This window comes from Trachemys scripta, chromosome 14 (assembly GCF_013100865.1).
Source record: "Trachemys scripta elegans isolate TJP31775 chromosome 14, CAS_Tse_1.0, whole genome shotgun sequence".
NCBI classification, from domain to species: Eukaryota; Metazoa; Chordata; order Testudines; family Emydidae; genus Trachemys; species Trachemys scripta.
In genome coordinates this window covers 17,704,108-17,727,078 of record NC_048311.1, presented here as the reverse complement: position 1 = coordinate 17,727,078, position 22,971 = coordinate 17,704,108, and the positions used below count along the sequence as shown (strand labels likewise).

General features: G+C 45.5%; 1 protein-coding gene across 5 annotated transcripts in view; it reads right to left on the bottom strand.

The window, feature by feature from the left end:
* The window catches only part of TNRC6C (trinucleotide repeat containing adaptor 6C), a 611,446-nt gene that overhangs the window by 95,147 nt on the left and 493,328 nt on the right, over positions 1-22,971 (bottom strand). For all 5 annotated transcript variants that reach the window (XM_034789728.1, XM_034789729.1, XM_034789732.1 and 2 more), the window contains one exon: positions 939-1,271. In XM_034789728.1, the coding sequence (XP_034645619.1) occupies positions 939-1,271 (333 nt within the window). The remainder of the gene's footprint in view (positions 1-938; positions 1,272-22,971) is intronic.

Sequence of the window (22,971 nt, the reverse complement as noted above, 5' to 3'; positions counted from 1 at the left end):
GATGCTGAACGAATGGATCACCACTGTGAGAAAGAGATTTACAGAATCTCTAACGGGGAGTGGGAAGGGAGAAGCAAAATTGCCTCTTACGTCCTCACCAGTAGCTGGAGCGGAGGAAGAAAGAGAAGAGGGAAGGTGGATGAGAGACCAACCTCTCACACACTAGTCCCAATAGGTAGGAAAGTAGGTACCCTTCATGCTTTCATCTGAACTGAACATGGTAACTTTGCAGGAAGGTCCAAGGTATTCATTTAGTTTTCCTATGATTTTTGTTTCTTACCATGTGGCTTATCAGGAAGCACAAGAGCAAGTAAATGTACCAAAAAATTGTAGTACAGCAAATGTGAAATTTACCTGTTTTTAACCTTCACGCAAAAGCTATCTTAAAGAACATTACGGTTGCAAAGTCAAGCACTCAACACATAGGAAATTCCCAAATTAAGGTTGCCTGTGCAAGAATCTTAGGCTGTGCATAAAACATCTAGCACAATGAGGCCCTGCTTCCTGCAGAAACAGAAATCTATTCACATAACATGAAGATTTTTACCAGTGATACAAACAAAAAATAATATATTTTAAGATTCAGATTTCATATCTCCCTTCCCTCTCTCATAGTAAGATTTTCAGTAAGATTCATCATACTGAGAACAGGAAAACAGTTGGTAATGATTGCTGAACAAAAGATTTTTTAAATTTTGGCACATATAAACATTTCTGAATTTGAGTCCTGAACCATAAAGTTGCTAATGCATCTTCTTTCATGTTCTCTAAGGAAGAAAGAAATTGCACATGTTCAACTTACAATACTGTCATTGCCACATATAATACTTGGTATTTCTTAGAGTAGTTTTGATCATAGTCACTAATTACCAATGGTAAAAGGCATAATTACATAGAGAATGAGTTTGCAGTGTCCCCATTAGATGTGAACATCTTACCTGTTTGGGTTTGGGTCTTACTGGGATGATGCTGTCCACCTGCTCCTAGCTGTGGAGGAGGACTTGCCCCTGCTTGTCCTGTACCTTGTGGTGGGCTTGCGCCAGTCAGAGTCCCGGTAGGCAGTGGCTGACCTCTCTTTAAGAGCTGCTTCTGTTCTTGCTGGCGGAAGCGTGGAGGCACCTCACGAGGCAGGTAACGGGATGCAGCTGGCTGCTGTCCATTAGCAGATGCACGCTTGCCATTGCTGCTGTTGGTAATAGTGCTGGTGGAAGTACTGGTACCGGTACCGGCAGGCTGGGGCTGGCTTAAACTGGTCTTAATAGGTTCTGGCACTGTATAAAATGAAACAAATAATAGTTTAATCCAAGGAAGAATTAAAGATAATTTTGTCAAAATGAGTGGGTAAAAGAAATTATAAAATGTAATCTTTCTTTTAGAAATGCAAAGTAAACTATGTACAATAATTATATACAAAATTTATAAAGAAACTTCTATGGAGCAAAATGTCAACATTTATTTTAGGAATAAACAGTTTTATCAAAGTTTCTGTTAGGAGGGATAATAGTATAAAATTGACCAGTGCTTTTCCCAACAATCCTGAAGCAACAAACACAAGAATAAACAGGGTAATACCAAAATTACTTTACAAGATGAAGAGGTTACCCACCTTGTGCAGTAACTGTGGTTCTTCAAGATGTGCCCTCCTATGGGTGCTCTACTGTAGGTGTATCCATATCCCTGCATCTCAGATCAGAGATTTTAGGTAGCAGTGTCCATTTGGCCCGCACGTGTGCTATCCCTGTCTTGTGCCTTGCCTCGAGGCTATCTAGCACTGCATGGGCAAACCATCTATTCTCAGTTCCTTTCTACTGCAAAGACACTTATTAAGAGCTCCAAAGTAGAGGGGAGGAGGGTGGGTCGTGGAGCACCCATAGGGACACACATCTCGAAGAACCACAGTTACAGCACAAGGTGAGTAACCTCTTCTTCAAATAGCGTCCCTATGGGTGCTCCACTGTAGATGACTGTACAACATTACCCCTTATGGAAGGGTGGGACTTCAGAGCCAAGTTTATCACTGATGATAATACTGTGGAGCGAAACACAGCATCTGATGCTGAGTCATAAGTGATTGCATAACGTTCCGCAAAAGTATGAGCAGATGTGCCCCAGTAGTAGCCCAAGTTGCTGCTCTGCATATTTCTGTGATGGGGACGTTTTTAATGAAATGGAAACAGATCTTGTGGAATGAGTTTGAACTCCAGACAGAAGTTGAATATTGCAGATACAATAGCAGTAGGTAATGCAGTTCGATATCCGCCTAGAGTCTCTGTTTCGGGATTAGGGATCCTTTGGACCTCTCTGCAATCAAAAGGAATAGTTGAGCAGATTTTCTGAAAATTATTGTTCTAACCAAATAGAATGCCGAAGCTCTCCTGACATTGAGTTTATGTAACGTTGCTTCTCTCTTGGCACAGTGTGGCTTTGGAAAGAAGGTTGGGCGGTAAGTAAGTTGGTTTATGTGGTGTCAGTGTAACCTTATCCCTGAAAAAAAATTGTGAAGGGCGGGTGTGCAATTAGAGCCTCTATTCCCCTGATTCTCCAAGCCAAGGTGATGGCTACTAGGAATGCCGTTTTCATAGACAGATGCATAACTGAGCATGTGGCCATGGGTTCAAAAGGAGGCTTTGTAAGGCACTTGAAAACCAAGTTAAGGCTCCACATTGGTGTAGGACACCCGATTTGTAAGAGGTTACCCATATCCTTGAGGAATCTTTTCATTGTAGGATGAGTAAATTCAGAGTAGCTGTCTATCTTCTGATAAAAAGCTGTTACGGCTATGAGGTGTACCTTTATTGAACTTAGAGATAATCCTGACTTTTTTAGATCTAGGATGTAGTCTAGTACTAGCAGGAGGGGAGAGGATATGGTGGGGTAACATGTTTTGAGTCACACCAGCTTCGGAATCTTTTCCACTTCTGCATATACATGTGACGAGTTATTTTTCTGCTATGGAATAACACCTATTTCACATACTCTGAACAGGAACTTTCCATGTTTTCGAACCACTGAGGAACCATACCTTGAGTCGGAGAACCTGTGAGTTGAGATGGCAGATCTGTCCGGCATTCTGAGAGGAGAGGTGAGGAAGGGACTGAAAAGTTATTGGCGGGCACACTGCTAACTGAGTAAGGCATGAGAACCACGTTTGTGTTGGCCATGTGCGAACTATGAGAATAACTTTTGTTCTTTCTTTTCTTATCTTGAGCAGGACCTTCAATATGAGAGGAATTAGAGGAAAGGCATAAAGGAGATCTGTGTGGCAGTGAAAGAGGAAGGCATCTCATAGCAAATGGTGTCCTAGACAGGCTCTGGAGCAGTACTAGGAACATTTTTTGTTTCTGGACATGGCAAATAAGTCTATTTTTGGGACTCTCCAATGCCAAAATACATTGTGGAGAACAACAGGGTCCACTTCCCATTCATGTTCCTGCGAGAATATCCTGCTGAGGGTGTCCACTGTGGTATTCTGCACAGCCAGCAGGAAGGCTGCTATGACGACGCTGTGCCAAATGCATTAATTCCATAGTTTCACTGCCTCTGCGCGAAGGGATGGTGATCTCACTCCTCCCTGGTGGAGTATGTAGAACATACATGCTATGTTGTCTGTCATGACTTTTATACATTTATCCTTGATCAATGATAGGAAATGTCAACAAGCATTCCTGACTTTGAGCTACAACAGGTTGATATGTAGTGTTGATTCTAAGAGGAAACATTTGCCTTGGACCATGTGATTGTCTAGATGAGCTCCCCAGCCCAGTAAAGCTGAGTCTGTTGTCAGTATCGATGTTGGAGGTGGCTAAGTGAAGGGGATCCCTGTGCAGACATTCTGCGGATCTTTCCACCATTTGAGAGAGTCTTTGACCATCAAGGGCATTGACAGCAGTTTATTCAATCTGTCTCTGTTTGGTGTGTATACCGTTTGGAGCCATGCCTAAAGGCAATGAGTGTGGAGCCTTACGTGACTTATTATAAAGGTGTTTACTGCCATGTGCCCCAGTAGTAGCTGAAGGCAATTTCTGGCCAATGTCTGGAGGCTGATCTGAATGGCATCGATTAAGATATTTAGGGTGTTGAACTTGTGTAGCGGGAGAAAGGCTTTGGCCTTCACCACATTTAGATAAAAGGCAACAGAGTCTCCTGTGGCACCTTTAAGACTAACAGATGTATAAAAAATTTAGGCTGTGGATGGCATTGCGTTCTGCACGACTTAGGTTATGAGGCAGGCGATGTTGTTTTTCCACAATTTCTGCCTGTGCACGTCGGCGAAAGCATTCTATGTATAGGTCCAGACTGTCATTTTGACCCTCAGGAGGAGTCCATGTGGAGTTCTTCTTCCTGTGTTGTTGGTGGGAGGGTATCTGTGTATCAGTGCACTGTTCAGTGTTATCTTGAAAGTATTCTTTGAGTCGGAGGCGGCGAAAGTAGGCTTCCAGACCACCACAGAACTGTATCATGTTCATGGGGGTGCTGGAGCAAAAAGAGAGTCCCCGAGATAGAACAGACTCTTCTGCTGGGTTGAGCGTGTAGCTGGATAAATTGATGATATTGCTGGGTGAGTTAGGGGTACCACTGTTGTGGCCCCATGTGGCAGGTAGGAGTTTAGACCACTTATGGTCCTTTTTCCTTTGTAGAGAGGTGAAGTGGGTAGTATAGATCTCCTGTCTTATTTTAGTGAAGTCCATTTGTGTGGAGGGTTGGTTATTAATGAAAGTCTCCAGGTTGGGGAGCTCTTTTTTGATGTTTTCCTGTTTGCTGTATAGCAGGCCTGCACAACTCGTGCAGGCGAGGGCCATATTACTCCAAAGAAAACAGCTGAGGGCCAAAACCCCCTGAGTGCCGCCACCCCCCCCCCCGCGCCACCTGCCCCGTGGAAACAAACCCTCCTTCCCCAGCGCCGCCCCACCAAAACAGCAGTATTGAACCTCGGGAATATGTTATACGGGCCCCTAAGGTAGTATAATTAAGGTAAAAGAAAAATGTCTTTTTGCTAAAAGTAGAATAAGATCTTCCCCCCACTTTGTAATCGATTGCCCTGTTGAATGAATGAGGTGGGAATGAGGAAGGCGTGGAAGGCAGGCACCTCCAGACAGCTGCAACCCTGGGAGAGGGCAGGGCCAGCTCTAGGATTTCTGCCGCCCCAAGCAAAAAAATTTTTGGCCGCCTCCCCTTTCTTTTTCATGCCCCTCTGCCCCCGGCCCCACCCCAACTCCACCCCTTCCCCAAATCCCCAGCACCGCCTGCTCTCCCGGAGTGCTGCATTTCTCCCCCCTCATTGCTTCCTGCAGGCCCTCCCCGTGACCTCCTGCCCTAGCTCACCTCCACTCCGCCTGCTCCCCCGGGCATGCCGCCACTCCGCGTCTCCCCCCTCCCTCTCAGGTGAGGTGCGTTCAGGGGAGCAGGCGGAGCAGAGGTGAGCTAGGGTGGGGGGGCGCAGGAAGTAATGGGGGGGTTAGAGGAACCGCTCCCCGCTCCAGCTCACCTCTGCTCCACCCCCACCGCCTCCCCCGAGTGCCCGCCGCTCAGCTTCTCCTCCCTCCCAGCCTTGCTGCGTGAAATAGCGGTTTCACACGCGGCAAGCCTGGGAAGGAGTGGGGAGAAGCGGAGTGGTGGCGGCGCGCTCAGGGGAGCAGGCGGAGGCGAGCTGGGGCAGCGAGGGGACTTTTTCCCCATGCCCCGGAGTCAGCACCTATGATAGCCGGCGCCAGAATGCCGCCCCTAGAAATGTGCTGCCCCAAGCACCTGCTTGTTTTGCTGGTGCCTGGAGCCGGCCCTGGGAGAGGGGATGGGAGCCAGACCAGATCAGTAGAACAGGTCAGCCACCAATTCACCACTCGGCTCCTCAGCCCCACCCCCCGGCTCGCCTACTCACCCCCCGCCTCTGCCTGCTCGCTTGCCTCCTCAGCCCCCCACCCGCCCGGCTTGCCTACTCATTCTCCGTCACTGCCCGCCTGCTCGCCTATTTAGCCCCCCTCCCTCACCCGCCGCTTGCCCACTCACCCTCCCCGCGGGCCACACAGTGAGCCCATCTACTCAACCCCCGCGGGCCGCACAATGAGCCCACGCGTGCCGCATGTTGTGCAGGCCTGCTGTATAGGATACTGATCAGGTGGTTCCTCAGTTTCTTTGATATTTGATTAAATAACCACTGGAGATGATCTCCAGTACCCACTTGTCTGATGTTATCTTTTCCCAGTTTTATCTAAAAACAACAAGGCAGAGTCCAAAAGGATGTAGATAACTCTAGTTTTGCAGCAATTGATAGTGATAGTGTGAGTTCGGGGCCTCGACCAATGTCTCAAAATTGATGTTTCGACATTGAGGGCTGTACAGTTGAAGTTTGGGGGTGGGGGAGCTGTTAGCTTTTGTTTTTTATCTATTGTCTTTTCCTCTGGGATTTGTGGTGTCTCTGGGGTGGAGGGAACTGGGCCAGCCGGGATCTTGGTGATGCCTGTGATTTGCTGTACTTTATTTTCTGTGCAGGCATGTAGATCCCCAAGGAATGTAATGTGGCCTCTTGAGCCCTTTAGTGTGTGGAGTGAAGCATGTTTTTTCCTCAAAGAGTATGGATCCTTCTAATGGAAGGTCTTCCACAGTCATTTGGACTTCTCTTTGGAGGCCTGAAAGGTGAAGCCATGAAGCTCTCCTCATTACTACCGCAGTTGATATGGCGCGGGCAGCTGTATCTGCAGTGTCTAATGTGGTCTATAGAGCTGTCCTTGCCACAAGCTGGCCCTCAGCACTGATGGCTTGGAACTGCTCTCTTTGATCATTTGAGACATGTTCAACAAAGGCACTGAACTTCACTAATTGATATTGATTATATTTTGCCATCAGGGCCTGATAATTCACAATCCTAAACTGCACTCAAGTCAGGACTAAGTATTATCTAGACCATCCCTGACAGGTGATTGTCCATCCTGCTCTTAAAAATCCCCAACGATAGAGATTCCACCACCTCCCTAGGCAATTTATTCCAGTGCTTAACCACTCTGACAGGAAGTTTTTCGTAATGTCCAACCTAACCCACACTTGTTGCAATTTAAGCCTATTGCTTCTTGCCCTATCCTCAGAGGTTAAGAAGAACAATTTTTCTCCCTTCTCCTTGTAACAATCTTTTATGTACTTGAAAACTGTTATGTCGTCTCTCAGTCTTCTTCTCCAGACTAAACAAACCCAATTTTTTTTCAATCTTCCCTCATAGGTCATGTTTTCTAGACCTTTAATCATTTTTGTTGCTCTTCTCTGGACTTTCTCCAATTTGTCCACATATTTCCTGAAATGTGGCACCCAGAACTGGACACAATACTCTAGTTGAGGCCTAACGAGTGCGGAGTAGAGTGGAAGACTTACTTCTCGTGTCTTGCTTACAATACGCCTGCTAATACATCCCAGAATGATGTTTGCTTTTTTTGCAACAGCATTACACTGTTGTCTCATATTTAGCTTGTGATCAACTAGGACTCCCAGATCCCTTTCTGCAGTACTCCTTCCTAGGCAGTCATTTCCCATTTTGTATGCATCTCTTTTTCCTGGTCAATTCTTCAGTCTGGGGGCTTGTAACCCTCTTTTTTGAGGTTTTATGAAAGGAATCAGCAGATTTCTTCTTTGAATCCACTGGAGTTTAATGTCCTGTGGATGTTGATGGTCACGTCAAGGATTGTTGCTCCGGAGAAGTCCTGGGTCAGAGGCTGGTCAAGTAAATTTTTCATCATAAGGAATCTGAGCTTCAGTTCACATCTTTTTTTTGTCCTCTATTTCTATTTCAGTCACAAAGTACACTTTGGTGGTATATGGAATTCTCCTAAGCAGCAATTGCAGCATGAATGGCTGTCACTGACCAGAATAGCTTCTCTGCAGGAGAGACAGTATTTAAACCCAGGGGAGCTGGGCATGCCCTTTCTCGGGGTTCGTTCTGCACCCCCAAAGGGGAGAAGATAACAAAATCAGCAAGGAGACGGAGATAACTGTTTTCAAAAGCCACAAAAAATGTTTTAGAATAAAAGAAAAGGGAAAGGGAATAGTATTAATCTAGATAACAAACCCTACTAGCTATTCTGTAAACTAAAATGAAGTTTAGAAATTAATCATCTCTCAGATTCTGCTAATGGTCCGTTGCAGGCCAAGGGCGGTTGAGAAGAAACTGAGGATCATTTGCCTGTGCAGCACTAGATAGCCTCGAGGCAAGAAACAAAACAGAGAAAGTGCATGTGCAGACTGAACAAACACTGCTACCTAAAATGTCCAATCTGAGGCACAGGGACGCAGATACATCTATAGTGGAGCACCACAGGGACACTACTCAAAGAAAAAATGTGGCCTCCTCAAACTTTAATACATGCTTAAATATATACAATAACTCTTATGATAGCTAAAAATATAAAATGATGCTTAGATACAATTTATAAATTGGATCAAAACCATAACATAGACCCATGTACACACCAGTTAATATCATCTCATGTATCTTTGTAACGGAGCACATCAAAAACTCAATTCTGCCTCATGTACATGCTGCCCTTCACCCAGCATTGTGGAAATGAGCTGCGCATGCTCATGCGCCCACCAGTGTTCATCTCCTACTATAGGATAAAATGAGCCTTAAATATTCACTGTAATTCATATATATATAAAAATAACTCCGGAATGTATACTTGGGAAATGCAGACGAAACATTCATTTCACTTTAACTCTCTAAACTGTGTGTGACTGGAAAAGTTTCCTGGATTTTTAATTGAGTTTAGGTCAAAGCTAGATCCCTGGTGAAGTAAGGCTGTCCTAAAACAATAAATAAAACAAAATCAAAATAAAGCAAATATAAGGTAGCTTAAAATAAAATTGCTTTACTATTCTCCATAACCAAGGAATTAAATTACAAAGATGAAAAATTATACAGACTATTCTACCGCTGTTTTACCCATAATGGTCAGAGTAAGATACAGATGCAGCAGTGTTTTGCTTTAATACTTAATTTCAGAATACTGTTAAATAACCTTCTGCTGCTATCAGTGAAGCGAAGTAAGAGAGAGCGAGAGAGTGTGTGTGTGTTTTGGCTGAAAAGCAATTTCAAGGGAATAAATCAGCTCACTATTTTTTTAAAGTTATCAAATAAATAACTCTGGATTCCATTTTAAGATGTACTTGCACATACTATGTAAGTGTCTGCATTCATGTGTATGCACGTGCAGTTTGTTTAGAAACTGATCATGCATACATAATTAGAATATGTTTTAAATTATGAGGTCTGTTTTAAACACATGAATAAGATGGATTTATTCAGTTATTTCATTTGGTTGGAAAGAATAAATTACATGTATTCTATGTAACACAGACCACATTTCTCTGGATTTTTTTTTTTTTTGCACTTTCATACAAAAATGCCAAGTTTTCCAATCACTCTACTAATTCATAACTAAGAGCACATAGTTCATAACAACATATCCAATGTTTTACAAAAATCAACAGTTGTTTCTCTATGCATAGTTCTAAGTCAAGGACATTTTTCTAAATAGTAGTCTAATAGTACCCTAAATATAGTAGTCCAAAAAACATTTCTAGTCATAGGATTAAGTTTAAATTCACTACCCCATTTTCTATACAAAAGCCATACATCATATTTTGCACTTTTGAAGATATTTTGCAGGCACACAGAAGGGAATGGCTGTAAGGATAATCAACAACAATATATGTATTGACAATACCAAATTAGTTTTTTTCATATCATGAATAGTAGCAGAGACCTTTTTTCCTTGCTGACTACAATAGGAGAGATATTCTATTTAAATTGCAGAGTTGATCCAAAATAGATGTTTTCCATGCAGTACAAGTGAATGTGGATTTGTTGAATTAGTATTAACCTGCTAAGAGCATCTTCAATTTGGGTGATAAAGATTTTGCCTTTTGAAAGAGAAGTACTGATTCTCCAATGTTTGTGTTATCTTACATTTTCTGGGCATCAGATGGATAGACCAAGGCACAGTATGACAGCACTATAGAAAGAGCACTAGCTTCTATAAATGTACTGAGTAGTTCATAGGATAGTCAGAAAAGATTTATCTGAATATATCTTATATACTTCAGAAATAAATGTACATACATAGAAATAAAATACTAAATAAATAATAGATTCATAGAATATAATCCTTATATATAAACTTTATTGCTCTCCACAAATCTTTTAGATTTAAATCACTAAATCAGTTTCACTTGTGGTTTTTAGGGCTATCCCCACTTTTATCTCCTCCTTGATTACCAGTTTCTAAATTTAAACCAAAGACAAAACTTCCCCCAATAAATACCAGTTAAGTAAGCATAATACTAAATTCTCAAAATCATGAAAAATTCTCAATATCCTCTGTGTGGGAAAAATGCATTGCCAATCTTTGAGCCATTTATTTCACAGTTACTATAACAAATCTCTCTTCTGTACAGCTGATAAGACAGTCCTCTCTTTAGCGGGGGCAATTTACTCTTGGGATAGAGTACTCATTTAGACTTTGAATTATAAGCAGGCTTTGCCGAATTCAATTTTTTTTTTTTTTTTTTTTATCATTTCAATGGATAGTAGCTATGTTTATTTTAAGCATTTTTCAGCTTTTTATAGATTTAAATGTTCATAGTTGTGGAAATTATAGCGAGTCAGACAATTATTTAATGATAGTAAACACAGACTCAAAAAATTATAACCAGTAAAACACAACCACATGTCAAAATATACAAAGTAGATTTTCTTAAATCAAACTAAGTTCTCAAGAAGCATTTTTCCTACTTTGCCTATCTGTAAATTTTGATATTCAATCGCAATATTTTTTCATCAGTTTGTGTTTGTACAGTGAAACTGACATTATGATAAAAATCTAATCCTTCCAACCCTAGTTATAAGCCATTGTGTATGTCTGATTGGCCCATTGTCTTTTAAGTTTAGTCACTTCTCCTAATGTTTGGTGAGATTCCACATAAATATATAACCATCACATTGTTTACAGCCATGATGCTTTGAACCGTAAGTAATTTTACACATTTTTAATCTAATAATTCAGGAAAAGCTACTTCAAAAATTATCCAAAAGCTTATTATGTAGACATACTAAGCCTTTGTTTTCTGGTTGTCTTTAACCAAATCTTTTTATTTATTTATATCAGTCATTTGAGCATATCCCAATCTTGCTGTGCATCTAAATCCTGTACTCCAGATTTATATCTGACAATCACACATACTAATCTTACCTGAAGTAATGAGGCCAAAACTCACCCAACTGCACCAGATTCCGCCAACAAAGACTGGCACAGAATCCTTAATAGTGTAAAGTCTACTAGGAAGGGGCTCATAGCTGCAACCTCCACTCTGATGGAGGAATAGGATGCTGAGGACCAGAGTAAGACCAAGAGAGTGATATTAGCTAAGGAGAGGTTGTGGCTTGTAGCTGGGAAATGCACTGATTCAGTGAAGTCATTGGGCAGCCTCTGCAGAACAGGCAGGAAATTTCTTTTGGTTAATCAGAAAAATGTTGACTAAACTGCAAAATCATGGTTTGCTTAAAATTGAACCTAGACACTTCACAGCCAGCCCATTCCCATGATCAGCCCCTGTGTTTTGGCTTTTGGCTTTAGCCATCCTTGGAAAGTCTGTTATGCATCCATATTGTAAGCTAGGGTTGAAAACGCTGCATTTAAAAATACAGGTCAGACCTCAGATGTCCCTAATGACCAGGGTTTTGGGGACTGGGGAGGAGAAAAAAGGAGGGCAGCACAGATGGGATGTGTCAGGGGGAGGGCTTAGCCCTCTGCCTGGCACTAGAACCAAGAAATCTGCCCTGACAACTGTTGCTCTGTCCCACTATGCAGTAGCCACATTCCTTCAACCCAACTTCCCTTCACCCCAGCTCCCCGTGCAACCGGGTCCTGTGCTGCTGCCTCCTGACTCAGTTAAGAGCAGCTACCTTGCCTGCAGTATAGAGAGCCTTCCTGACTGACAGCAACCCCTATAGCCCTGCCTCCTATTGTACAGGCCAACCAATCAGAATTTTTTTAATGATGGAAGACGCAGCCAATGAACTCTGGCTGTTTCATCCTCAGCACATATATATGTGCCCACAAAAGGGGAAGGAGCAGGCAGAGGACGAAATACAGGATAAAAGGCATCCTGTACTGAATTAATCTGGGACAGGCAATTTTTCATTTAAATAAGGGGTTCCCCTTATAATACAGGACAACCCTACACTGGCAACCCTACAGTGTAAACAGTGTTTAGGTGTCATAAGAGTTTTGAGAGCAGTTTCAATAACTAAGTGCTGCTTTCGCATATGTAAAATAAGTTAATATGTTTGAAAAGTGATAGGAATCATCAAAACTCCACTCCTCACTATTATTTACTAGCAGCTGAAAGCCCGTGCTGTCGCATGAGAGCAACTTGTAAAGTTGTATATAAAAAAAGCTGAAAATGACTGAGAACTAGAAAGCCAGATAGTTACACACCATGAATACCAGCAATGATTCAACGTAGTGACATTCTAAACAGAAAGAACTCTGACCATGCTTGTAACTGTTTTCTAACATGCCACACTGACTCAAACAGACATTGTTAACTGACGACTGCCCTCTGACCAGATTTGATAGTGGTCTGAGGGCTATGCACTTCACTTATGAGGCACCGACAAACTGGCTTGGCAAGCTCGTATCCAATAACGCTTCAAAGAGAGACAGAGTGACAATTCCAGAATCTGACTATATAGATATTATCATAACACCAAGTAGCCCCAGTCATGGACCAGGACCCCACTGGTGCTGTGCAAATACATAACAAGACAGTACCTGCCACAAAGAACGTACAATCTAAGTAACTTTTAAACAATGAATCTACATTTCATTTTGGAGTCTGGATAATTTTATATAAACTTATTTCTAAAATAAAAAAACTAGAACATAAAGGAAATGTATTAATAATTTCTAAATAAATTTCAATGTACAGGAAAAAAAACTCTTGCCTTTTCTAAAATGCAAAAGTCCATTTTAAAAACCAACACTCTCAGATCCTGCAACTGAAAATTTTATGGGGAAAGAGAAACCTATGAAAAATAGAATAATGCATCTTCAAATATGAATTAAAAAACACATTAATCACTTATATGCAAATGCTTTTGTTTTTACAGCATAAATCGTTTTTAGTTTCATCAAGTTTCCCACATGATCCAAAATATTCTCATTTTGTTTTAATGCATCTCACTACTTTACTGTAGATTTTGCCATTTTAGCTGACCTTTAAGAAGCTTACAGTGTACAGTATGAATTAAATTGGTTCTTTCACTTGACTGTAGTCCCTGAGGAAATGACTTTCAGGCAAGCTCTCTGCAGAAGTACTGTTAGAAAAAGCATAGCTTCTACTTGTTAACAATAGACACTGTACAGGCAGCTATCTAACGTACTATACAGAGAATATGAAGAAGGTCACAGTACTTCCACCTGCCATCCTGCCTTTGAGAAGGCTACATCATTTAAGACATACCTGTACTAAGAACTTGTATCTAAATGCTTGTCTTTTCAAACTGATCTGATAAGCTGCCTAGTGTTGGTTATTGAGATGACTCAAAAGAACATTTACTATATTATTAATTTCAAAGTTCTGTACAAATTAACTAATCCCTTATAGTACCCCTGAGAGGAATGTAAGTATTCCCATTTTATACAAATGAGGACCAGACACAGAAAGGTTAAGAACCTGATTTTCACAGGTGGCTGAGTGCTCAGAACTCCTGTGGAAACTGCAGGTTCTTAACTCCTCTGAAAATCAAGCTCTAAATGACTTTGCCCAAGGCCACAAAATGATGCAAGGGCAGAGCAGAGATTAGGGCTCCTGGCTCACTCAGTACTCTTGAAACTACTCTAAGAGCAGCAGCCCTTTAACATGGCTGTGTAGTCGCGGCATCAGTGCTGGGAGAGAGCTCTCCCAGAGCTGTAAAAAACCCACCCCCACGAGGGTAGTAGCTACCAGCGCTGGGAGAACTGCTCCCAGTGCTGGTACTCTGTCTACACTGCGACTTTACAGCGCTGAAACTTTCTCACTCGGGTGTGAATGAACACACTCCTGAGCGATTCAAGTTTCAGCGCTATAAAGTGGCAGTGTAGACAAGGAGTAGACATTGTCTTCACTATGAAAAAAGCGTGTGTATGGTGAAGGGAGGGTGGAGATACCATGTGCTAACTAACACATGGTAACTAAGGAAGGGCCTATTGTCTACCTTGACCTACCCATGTGTTAAAATGACACACTGCCCTGTCCTCACTAGGATTTTACCACGTGGTTTAAAAACAAACCAACAACAGATTTTTTTTTCTAGTGTGGATGCACCCCAAAAGGAAGTTTCTTTGGCAGAACTAACCCCAACATTGGTCATGATGGCAAGAAATCAGATGCCCACCCCAGCCCCACAGATTTTCCCAAAGAACAATAGTTATTTGAAATTTGCATTGTTTAAAATGTGAAATGGCAAGACGGATTTTTGATTTGGAAAAGCAGCATATTCTCAGGGGTAAACACTATATAGAAACCATAGCATCTGATATTTATAAGTACGTGCATATACATTTGACAGAAATAATATTTGATACATATAACTACTAATAGCACAGAATAATCAACATGAAAATGATTGCTTTAAATGAATTCTTAACCAAGAATTTTAAATAAATAAGCTATAGCAGCAGCTGCCTAATTTTGGTTTTACAAACAATGTTTGCCTATAACTATGAAAGTCCTGGCAGCACATAAAGAAAAAAGGGAATGGAGGGATCAATCATGCTTCTGTTTTAGAATGAAAGTATTTCCATAAATTAATACTTAATAATTTTACAAAACATAAAAGTGCTTTTTATTTTGAATGTCAAAATATCTCTATCTTTTAAACTAGTAACAAAAAGTAATATTTAAACAATAAAATTAACATCCTTCCAAAAAATAGATGAACATAGTAATCATGGCATTTGGAAGACAAACATTTAATTATTTAATTAAAGCAAGGCATATGAAGGATCTAGAAAATGGCTTAACTCCAAAATTCTGTACAAGATCTACATTTCAGGGTATGGGTATGGAACACTTCATTTTGGGTATCAAATGCAGCAATAATTATTTGGAGAATGTATTTTTAAAATGACTACAAATTGTAACAAGCTCTTCAAAAACTCTCAACATACTATTCAGTAGAGCAGTCTTCCGCAGCATCTAAGCAGCAATGCTGATTTGCTACTGCATTGTGGGAAAATGCCTGCTGCTGTAACTTCATTAGCTTTGCTAATTCTTCATGTACTGCAGCAAACCTCATAACTACCGTAAAAACTGTCAAGAGCTTGAAAGCACCTTCCTTGATCCAACAGGCACATTTTTGAAATGATGGATGTTCTTTGCAAAATGTACCAACAATGTACAAAGGCATATTATTTTAGCAAACCTTAGGCTGAAAGCATACCAGAGAGCATTCTTTTTCATACAACATGGCAATGTTTGTGGTCAGTGGAGGCTGACTAGGACATGGAAGCATTGTTGCACCATACATTTAATCAGCCCCAAGAGCCAATCTATAGAGAGACCTTGCCAGCACCAGAAGAAGCTGCCTGTCAAACCTTTCACTGGAAGGTATTATACTTTCACAGCTGTTGTCATTTGATCAACTGTTTGAAATACAGAAAATTAAGTCTAGCCTTTTCATGATGTCATTTATACCACCACAAGCCATCTTTTCTAAAGTAATATATTGGGTTTTTTTTAAATGATAATCTGTAATACTGTGCTCTTAAATAACTCAATTTTAAAACTTCATTGAAGAGATAAATGGAAGAATTCTGTCAAACACAAAAACAAGCATGTTTTTAAAAAATACAAGAAAATATTGCCAGCACTTTAGATTTATGTGATGTAGATGTATTTTCTACTACAGAGGTACTCAAATTGTAGTCCGTGAGCTCCATTCAGGTGGTCCACAGATAGTTCCCTCTAAGGTTCGCACCTGGGAAGCCGCACATGAGAGAATGAAGGGCCACTCACCTAATTAGTGGCTCCACTAATTAGGTGCCCAGAACCTGGAGAAGACGCACATGTAAGGTGAGGTGGTGTCCTGGGGGGGGGAAGGGGGGGGAAGAGAGAAATACGGGGTTGGTGGGAGGGGGCAGTGGGGTGAGAAGAGGGGGTGGGGGGAATTTGGGATGTGCAGGTCTGCAGCAGCCAGAGAAAGAGGCAACTTTCTCCAGCTCCAGGGCTGCAGATACCGGAGAGAGACGGCCCTCCTCCCTGCCCCAGCTCAGAGGCTGTTGTGGTTGGAGAGAGAGGGAGAGACCCCACCCCTCCTTCCCAGCCTCAGCTCTATGGCAGAGAGCACATCCATCGCAATAGAAGATAAGATTACTGATATTAAAATATGAGTTGTGTGCTTTTATTTGTAGAACAAAATACAATTACTACTACTACTTTTTTTTTTTTTAATATAGCGCTTTTATTCAAAGCACTTTACAATAGTTAGCTAACAGTACAAACAACATTTGGAAAGTTCATTAAGTGGTCCGCCAAAACCCTCAGCAATTTTCAAGTTGTTCATGAAAAAAAGTTTGAGAAAAAACGGTTACTCACCTTTGTAATTGTTGTTCTTCGAGATATGTTGCTCATATCCATTCCAATTAGGTGTGCACGCACCGCGTGCACGATCGTCGGAGAAATTTTCTACTCTAGCAACAACCGGTGGGTCGGCTGTGGAGCCCCCTGGAGTGGCGCCTTCATGGCGCTGGATATATACCCCAGCTGACCCAGCGCCCCCTCAGTCCCTTCTTGCTGGCTACTCCGATAGTGGGGACGGGGGGCGGGTTTGGAATGGATATGAGCAACACATCTCGAAGAACAACAGTTACAAAGGTGAGTAACCGTTTTTTCTTCTTCGAGTGCTTGCTCATATCGATTCCAATTAGGTGACTACCACGCCTTACCTATGCGGTGGGGTCGGAGTGAGACATCACTGTGTGCAAAACCGCTGATCCGAATGCAGCATCGTCTCTGGACTGCTGTACCAGTGCATAGTGAGCGGCGAAGGTGTGGACCGATGACCAAACCGCAGCTCTACAAATGTTCTGGATCGGGACTCGAGCCAGGAAGGCAGTGGAAGAGGCTTGAGCCCTCGTGGAGTGGGCGGTGAAGCGCGGTGTCGGGGCACCGGCCAGGTCGTAGCAAGCACGAATGCAGGACGTGATCCAAGAGGAGAGATGTTGGGAGGAGACCAGTAGGCCTTTCATCCGGTCGGCCACTGCAACGAAGAGCTGTGTCGTCTTCCTAAACGGCTTTGTACGTTCAATATAGAAAGCCAGGGCCTGCGTATGTCCAAGGAATGCATACGCTGGTCTTGACAGGTGGCGTGCGGCTTAGGATGGAAGACCGGGAGAAATATATCCTGGGTCACATGAGAAGGTGAAACTACCTTGGGAAGAAAGGCAGGGTGGGGGCGAAGCTGCACCTTGTCTTTATGGAAAACTGTGTATGGAGGCTCAGACATAAGCTGTCTTCCAAGATAGGTACAGGAGTGAGCAGGTAGCCAATGGCTCGAACGGGAGCCCTGTGAGCTTGGAGAGAACCAGGTTAAGATCCCACGCTGGAACGGGTTGGCGTTGCTGTGGGTACATCTGGTCTAAGCCCTTGAGGAATCTAACGACCACCGGGTTAGAGAAGACCGAGGAAGCGAGTTCTCCTGGGTGGAATGCCAATATAGCGGCCAGGTGAACCCTGATTGAACATATCGCCAAGCCCTGCTGTTTCAGGGATAGGAGATATTCGAGTATAAAGGGAATTGACGCCTGCAAGGGGGGCGTAGCCCGCTGCGCGCACCAACAGGAGAACCGTTTCCACTTGGCTAAGTAAGTGGTCCGTGTAGAGGGCTTTCTACTTCCCAGCAGAATCTGTTGCACGGGTTGTGAGCATTGTAGCTCTGTCCGATTTAACCATGGAGCATCCACGCTGTGAGGTGGAGCGATTGCAGGTCGAGGTGACCGAGTCGGCCGTGGTCCTGAGAGATCAGGTCTGGGCACAAGGGAAGCGTGATCGGAGTTTGAACCGATAGCTCCAGAAGCGTGGTGTACCAATGCTGTCTTGGCCAAGCTGGAGCGACTAGAATAAGACGTGCCTCGTCTCTGCGTAGCTTGAGCAGTACCCTGTGGACCAGTAGGAATGGAGGAAAAGCATAGAACAGCTGGTCTTTCCACATCAGAAGGAAAGCGTCTGACAGGGAGCCCGGAGATCGTCCTTGTAGGGAGCAGAACACGTGGCACTTCCTGTTGGCTCGAGATGCGAACAGGTCTACCTGGGGAAATCCCCACCTCTGGAAGATGGAATTGATGATGTCTGGGCAAATCGACCACTCGTGCGTCTGGAAGGATCTGCTGAGATGGTCCACTAGAGTGTTCTGGACTCCAGGGAAGAACGATGCCATGAGATGTATCGAGTGGGCAATGCAGAACTCCCACAGGCGAATGGCCTCTTGGCATAGGAGAGACGACTGGGCTCCTCCTTGCTTGTTGATGTAGAACACGGCCGTGGTGTTGTCTGTGAGGACTGACACGCAACAGCCGTGCAGGAGACCAAGAAATGCCTGACAGGCTAGACGCACGGCCATCAGCTCTCGAACACTGATGTGGAGAGCTAATTGGGATGTGGTCCACAGGCCCTGGGTGTGGTGCTCTCCGAGTTGAGCGCCCCAACCGAGAGATGAAGCGTCCGTGACCAGGTGCACGGACGGTTGTGGGGCGTGAAACAGCATTCCTGCGCCAACCGCCTTGTGATCCAGCCACCAGGTGAGAGAGGTCAGGATCGAGTTCGGTACCATGACCACCATGTTCAGGTTGTCCTGATAAGGACGGTACACCGACAATACCCAGGCCTTAAGTGGGCGAAGCCGAAGTCTGGCATGCCTGGTTATGTAAGTGCAAGAGGCCATGTGTCCCAACAGGCCGAGGCACCTCCTTATTGTGGTAATTGGGAAGACCTGGAGCTCTCGGATGATGCCTGTGATGGTGTGAAACCGATTGTCTGGTAGAAGAGATCGGGCGAGTCTGGAGTCTAAGACTGCCCCGATAAACTCTATTCTCTGGGTTGGCTCCAGAGTGGACTTTTCTTTGTTGAGTAGAATGCCTAACTCGTGGAATGCTTGCAGTATTATCTGGACGTGAGCTTGAACTTGCTCCCTGGTGCAGCCGCGCACCAGCCAGTCGTCTAGATACGGGAACACCTGTATCCTTTGTCGACGAAGGTATGCTGCCACGACAGCCATACATTTGGTGAACACTCTCAGAGCCGCGGACAAGCCGAAGGGAAGGACGGCAAATTGGTAGTGCACCTTGTTTACTACAAATCGAAGGAAGCGCCGGGGGGAGGGGAGGTGTAAATTGCTATATGAAAATATGCGTCCTTCATGTCGAGGGCGGCGAACCAGTCTCCAGGATCCAGGGAAGGGATGATGGTCCCCAAGGAGACCATGCGGAACTTCAACTTTACTATGAATTTGTTGAGTCCGCGTAAGTCTAAAATGGGACGTAGACCCCCTTTTGCTTTGGGGATCAGGAAGTAGCGAGAGTAGAACCCCCAGCCCCTTAACTCTGGGGGAACCTCCTCTATGGCCCCCATAGAGAGGAGGCCAAAAACCTCCTGTGTAAGGAGATGCTCGTGAGAAGGGTCCCTGAAGAGGGACGGGGAGGGGGTGAGAGGGGGGGAACGAAGAAAATTGGAGAGCGTATCCCCTCTCCACCGTGCGAAGGACCCAGCGGTCCGAGGTTATAAGGGACCAAGCACGGTGGAAACGGGAGAGGCGATCCCGAAAGGAGGGAGATGGATCCTGGGTAGTGGCTGGGGCGCCGTCCTCAAGTGCAACTTCAAAAGCTTTGTCTAGGACCTGAAGCTGGCCTAGGCAGGCCCTGGTTCTGACCGGGTTGAGGGTGGGTCGACCTTTGTCTACCGCCTCGTCCCCGCCTTCTGGCAAAGACTTGTCTCGGATGAGGCGGGGGGAGGGTAGAACCTTTGCGGCTGGGCCTAAAGGGTCTGCACTGGGGCCCGGGGACATGCATCCCCAGGGAGCGCATGATGGTTCTCGAATCCTTGAGGCTCTGCAATCGAGAGTCCGTCTTGTCCGAGAATAATCCCTGGCCTTCGAACGGTAGATCGTGCAGGGTCTGCTGCAGTACTGGCGGTAAGCCTGAAACCTGGAGCCAGGAGACGCGTCGCATGGCTAGGCCAGATGCTAGTGTCCTGGCGGCCGAGTCCGCTATGTCCAGGGAGGCTTGTAAGGAGGTCCTAGCCACCTTCTTACCTTCCTCCACTAAGGCCCCGAACTCCTCCCTTGAGTCCTGGGGAACCAACTCTTTGAATTTACCCATGGAGTTCCATGAGTTGTAACTGTAGCGGCTCAAGAGCGCCTGTTGGTTCGCGGCTCTGAGCTGCAGACCCCCCACCAAGTACACCTTACGCCCGAACAAATCGAAGCGTTTAGCGTCCTTCGATTTGGGCGCTGCCGCCTGCTGGCCATGACGCTCTCTTGCGTTCACCGAGGACACGACTAGTGAACACGGTGGAGGGTGCGTGTATAAGTATTCATGGCCCTTGGAGGGTACTTTCTCTCTACCCCTCTGGCAGTGGGTGGAATGGAGGCAGGGGTTTGCCATATGGTAGTGGCATTAGCCTGAATCATACGAATCAGTGGTAATGCCACTCGGGATGGGGCATCAGCCGACAGGATGCTCACCACCTGGTCTTGCACCTCTACTATCTCCTCCGCCTGCAGGTCCATGTTACGTGCCACCCTATGTAATAGGTCTTGGTGGGCACGAAGATCTATTGGGGGCGGGCCTGAGGCTGTTGTGCCCGTCACCGCCTCATCCGGGGAAGATGAGGAGGATGCCTCCGGGGGCAAGTGGTCCAAGTGACTGTCCGGTTCTAAGGGCCCCTGAAGCAGAGGATCTCCTGCCCCGGGGTCTAGGGCCTGAGGTGGTGTAGGCACGGGAGCCTCCATGCCCCCTGGGGGAGGACGGGAGATGGTGGCCTCCGGGACTCTGGGCTCGGATTGTGCCGAGCGAGAGGCCGATGGCGGAGCCCCTTGTGCCTGGTGATACGCCCATGGGGTCCAGAAAGACCAATGCATAGGGTCCTGCGCGGGGTCCTCTGCCCCCTCCTGCCACTGACCTAAGTCAGCAGCAGCCTAACCCTGGGGAGGGTATGCTGATCGTGAAGCCCCGTTGGATGAGCGAGACGCTGATCTCGAGGGCCAGGGCGGTGTGGAACGCGGCTGCATCGGCTCGGTCCGGTACAGTGCCGATCAGTGCTGGTCCGTAGGCGAGCAGTCCCTGTGTGGTGCCGGTGAGCGGTACCGTGATCAAGATCGGTGCCGCTGGCCATGTCGGTGCCGAGATCCGTATCTGGACCGAGATGAAGACGACCGCCTGTAGACGTGGTGCCGGGAGTGGCCCCTCGAACTGGAGCGGCGCTTGTACCGGTGCCGAGAACTACATCTAGATTCCGACCGGTACCGATGGTGCCGAGACGTCGATCGGTGCCATGAAGAAGACCTAGGCTGCGAGTACGACCGGTGCCGGGGTGGAAGTCGGCACCGGGACTGCGAGCGGCGTCGTGACCTGCTTCGAGACCTGGAGAGGTGCCATGAGTCCACACTCGGAGACGGCGAGCGTACCAGGGCAGGCTTACCCCTGGATTGCACGGTCCGAAGAGCGGGTGGTGCCACGGGTTGAGACAGCGCCGGCTCCGTGAGAGCGATGAGGTCTTTTCCCGTCGCAAAGGTCTCCGGAGTAGATGGAAGACAGGGCTGCACCACGGGCCGAGGCAGTGAGCCAGTCCGCACCGGACTCAACGGCCCTACCCTCAGTGCCGGAGTCAACAGTGTAGAAGATACTTGCGTCTTATGGCGCTCTAAAGGCGGACGCGGCTCTACCACCGGTACCGGGGGAGCCGGTGCCTGTAGGACAGCGGCCTCCTGTGTCTTGCGGGGTCTCTTATGTCCCGGAGACAGGGAATGGCGCCGGGGTGCTTGTGGTGGACGCAGTGCTGAGGGAGGACGGTGCCGTGAGGCCTTATCTGTGTCTGCTCGTGGTGTGGTACCGGTAGGTGCCGCCGGGGCGCTGCGCACCGAAGCGCTCGGTGCTGGAACTTGGCACGCCGAGGGAGGATCTGGGCTAAGTGCCGCCTCCATGAGGAGCTGCTTGAGTCTAAAGTCCCGCTCCTTTTTAGTCCTGGGTCTGAAAGCCTTACAGATTTTGCACTTATCTGTCTGGTGGGACTCTCCTAAACACTTCAGACACGAGTCGTGCGGATCTCCCGTTGGCATAGGCTTAGCACAGGACGCGCACGGCTTAAAGCCAGGAGCCTTGGGCATGAGCCCAGCTATGCACTGGGGGAAAAGGGGGGAGAAATATCCCCTTAACCCCCACTAACTATTTACAACTATTTAAAATAATCAACTAACAACAACAATCTAAGAATATACTACAACTATAACTACAACTATCTATAAGAATTACAGGATAAGCTAGGGAGAGTGGAGAACAGCTATGCCGTGCTCCACAGTTCCAACGACCGTCAGGGGCAGTAAGAAGGAACTGAGGGGGCGCTGGGTCGGTTGGGGTATATATCCAGCGCCATGAAGGCGCCACTCCAGGGGGCTCCACAGCCGACCCACCGGGTATTGCTAGGGTAGAAAATTTCTCCGATGATCATGCACGCAGCGCGCGCACACCTAATTGGAATCAATATGAGCAAGCACTCAAAGAAGAACCACTGTTCTACTACATACTAAAATCTTCAGATACTAAAAAATTGCTTGCTAGCAATAATTACTCACTACTAACTGGTATCTAAATGTCTTAATCCAATTTTACACACAAATCCAATAATTACTGCATATGCTTTTTAATGATTACAATCTCTGAGGAAGCCCAACTATACAAA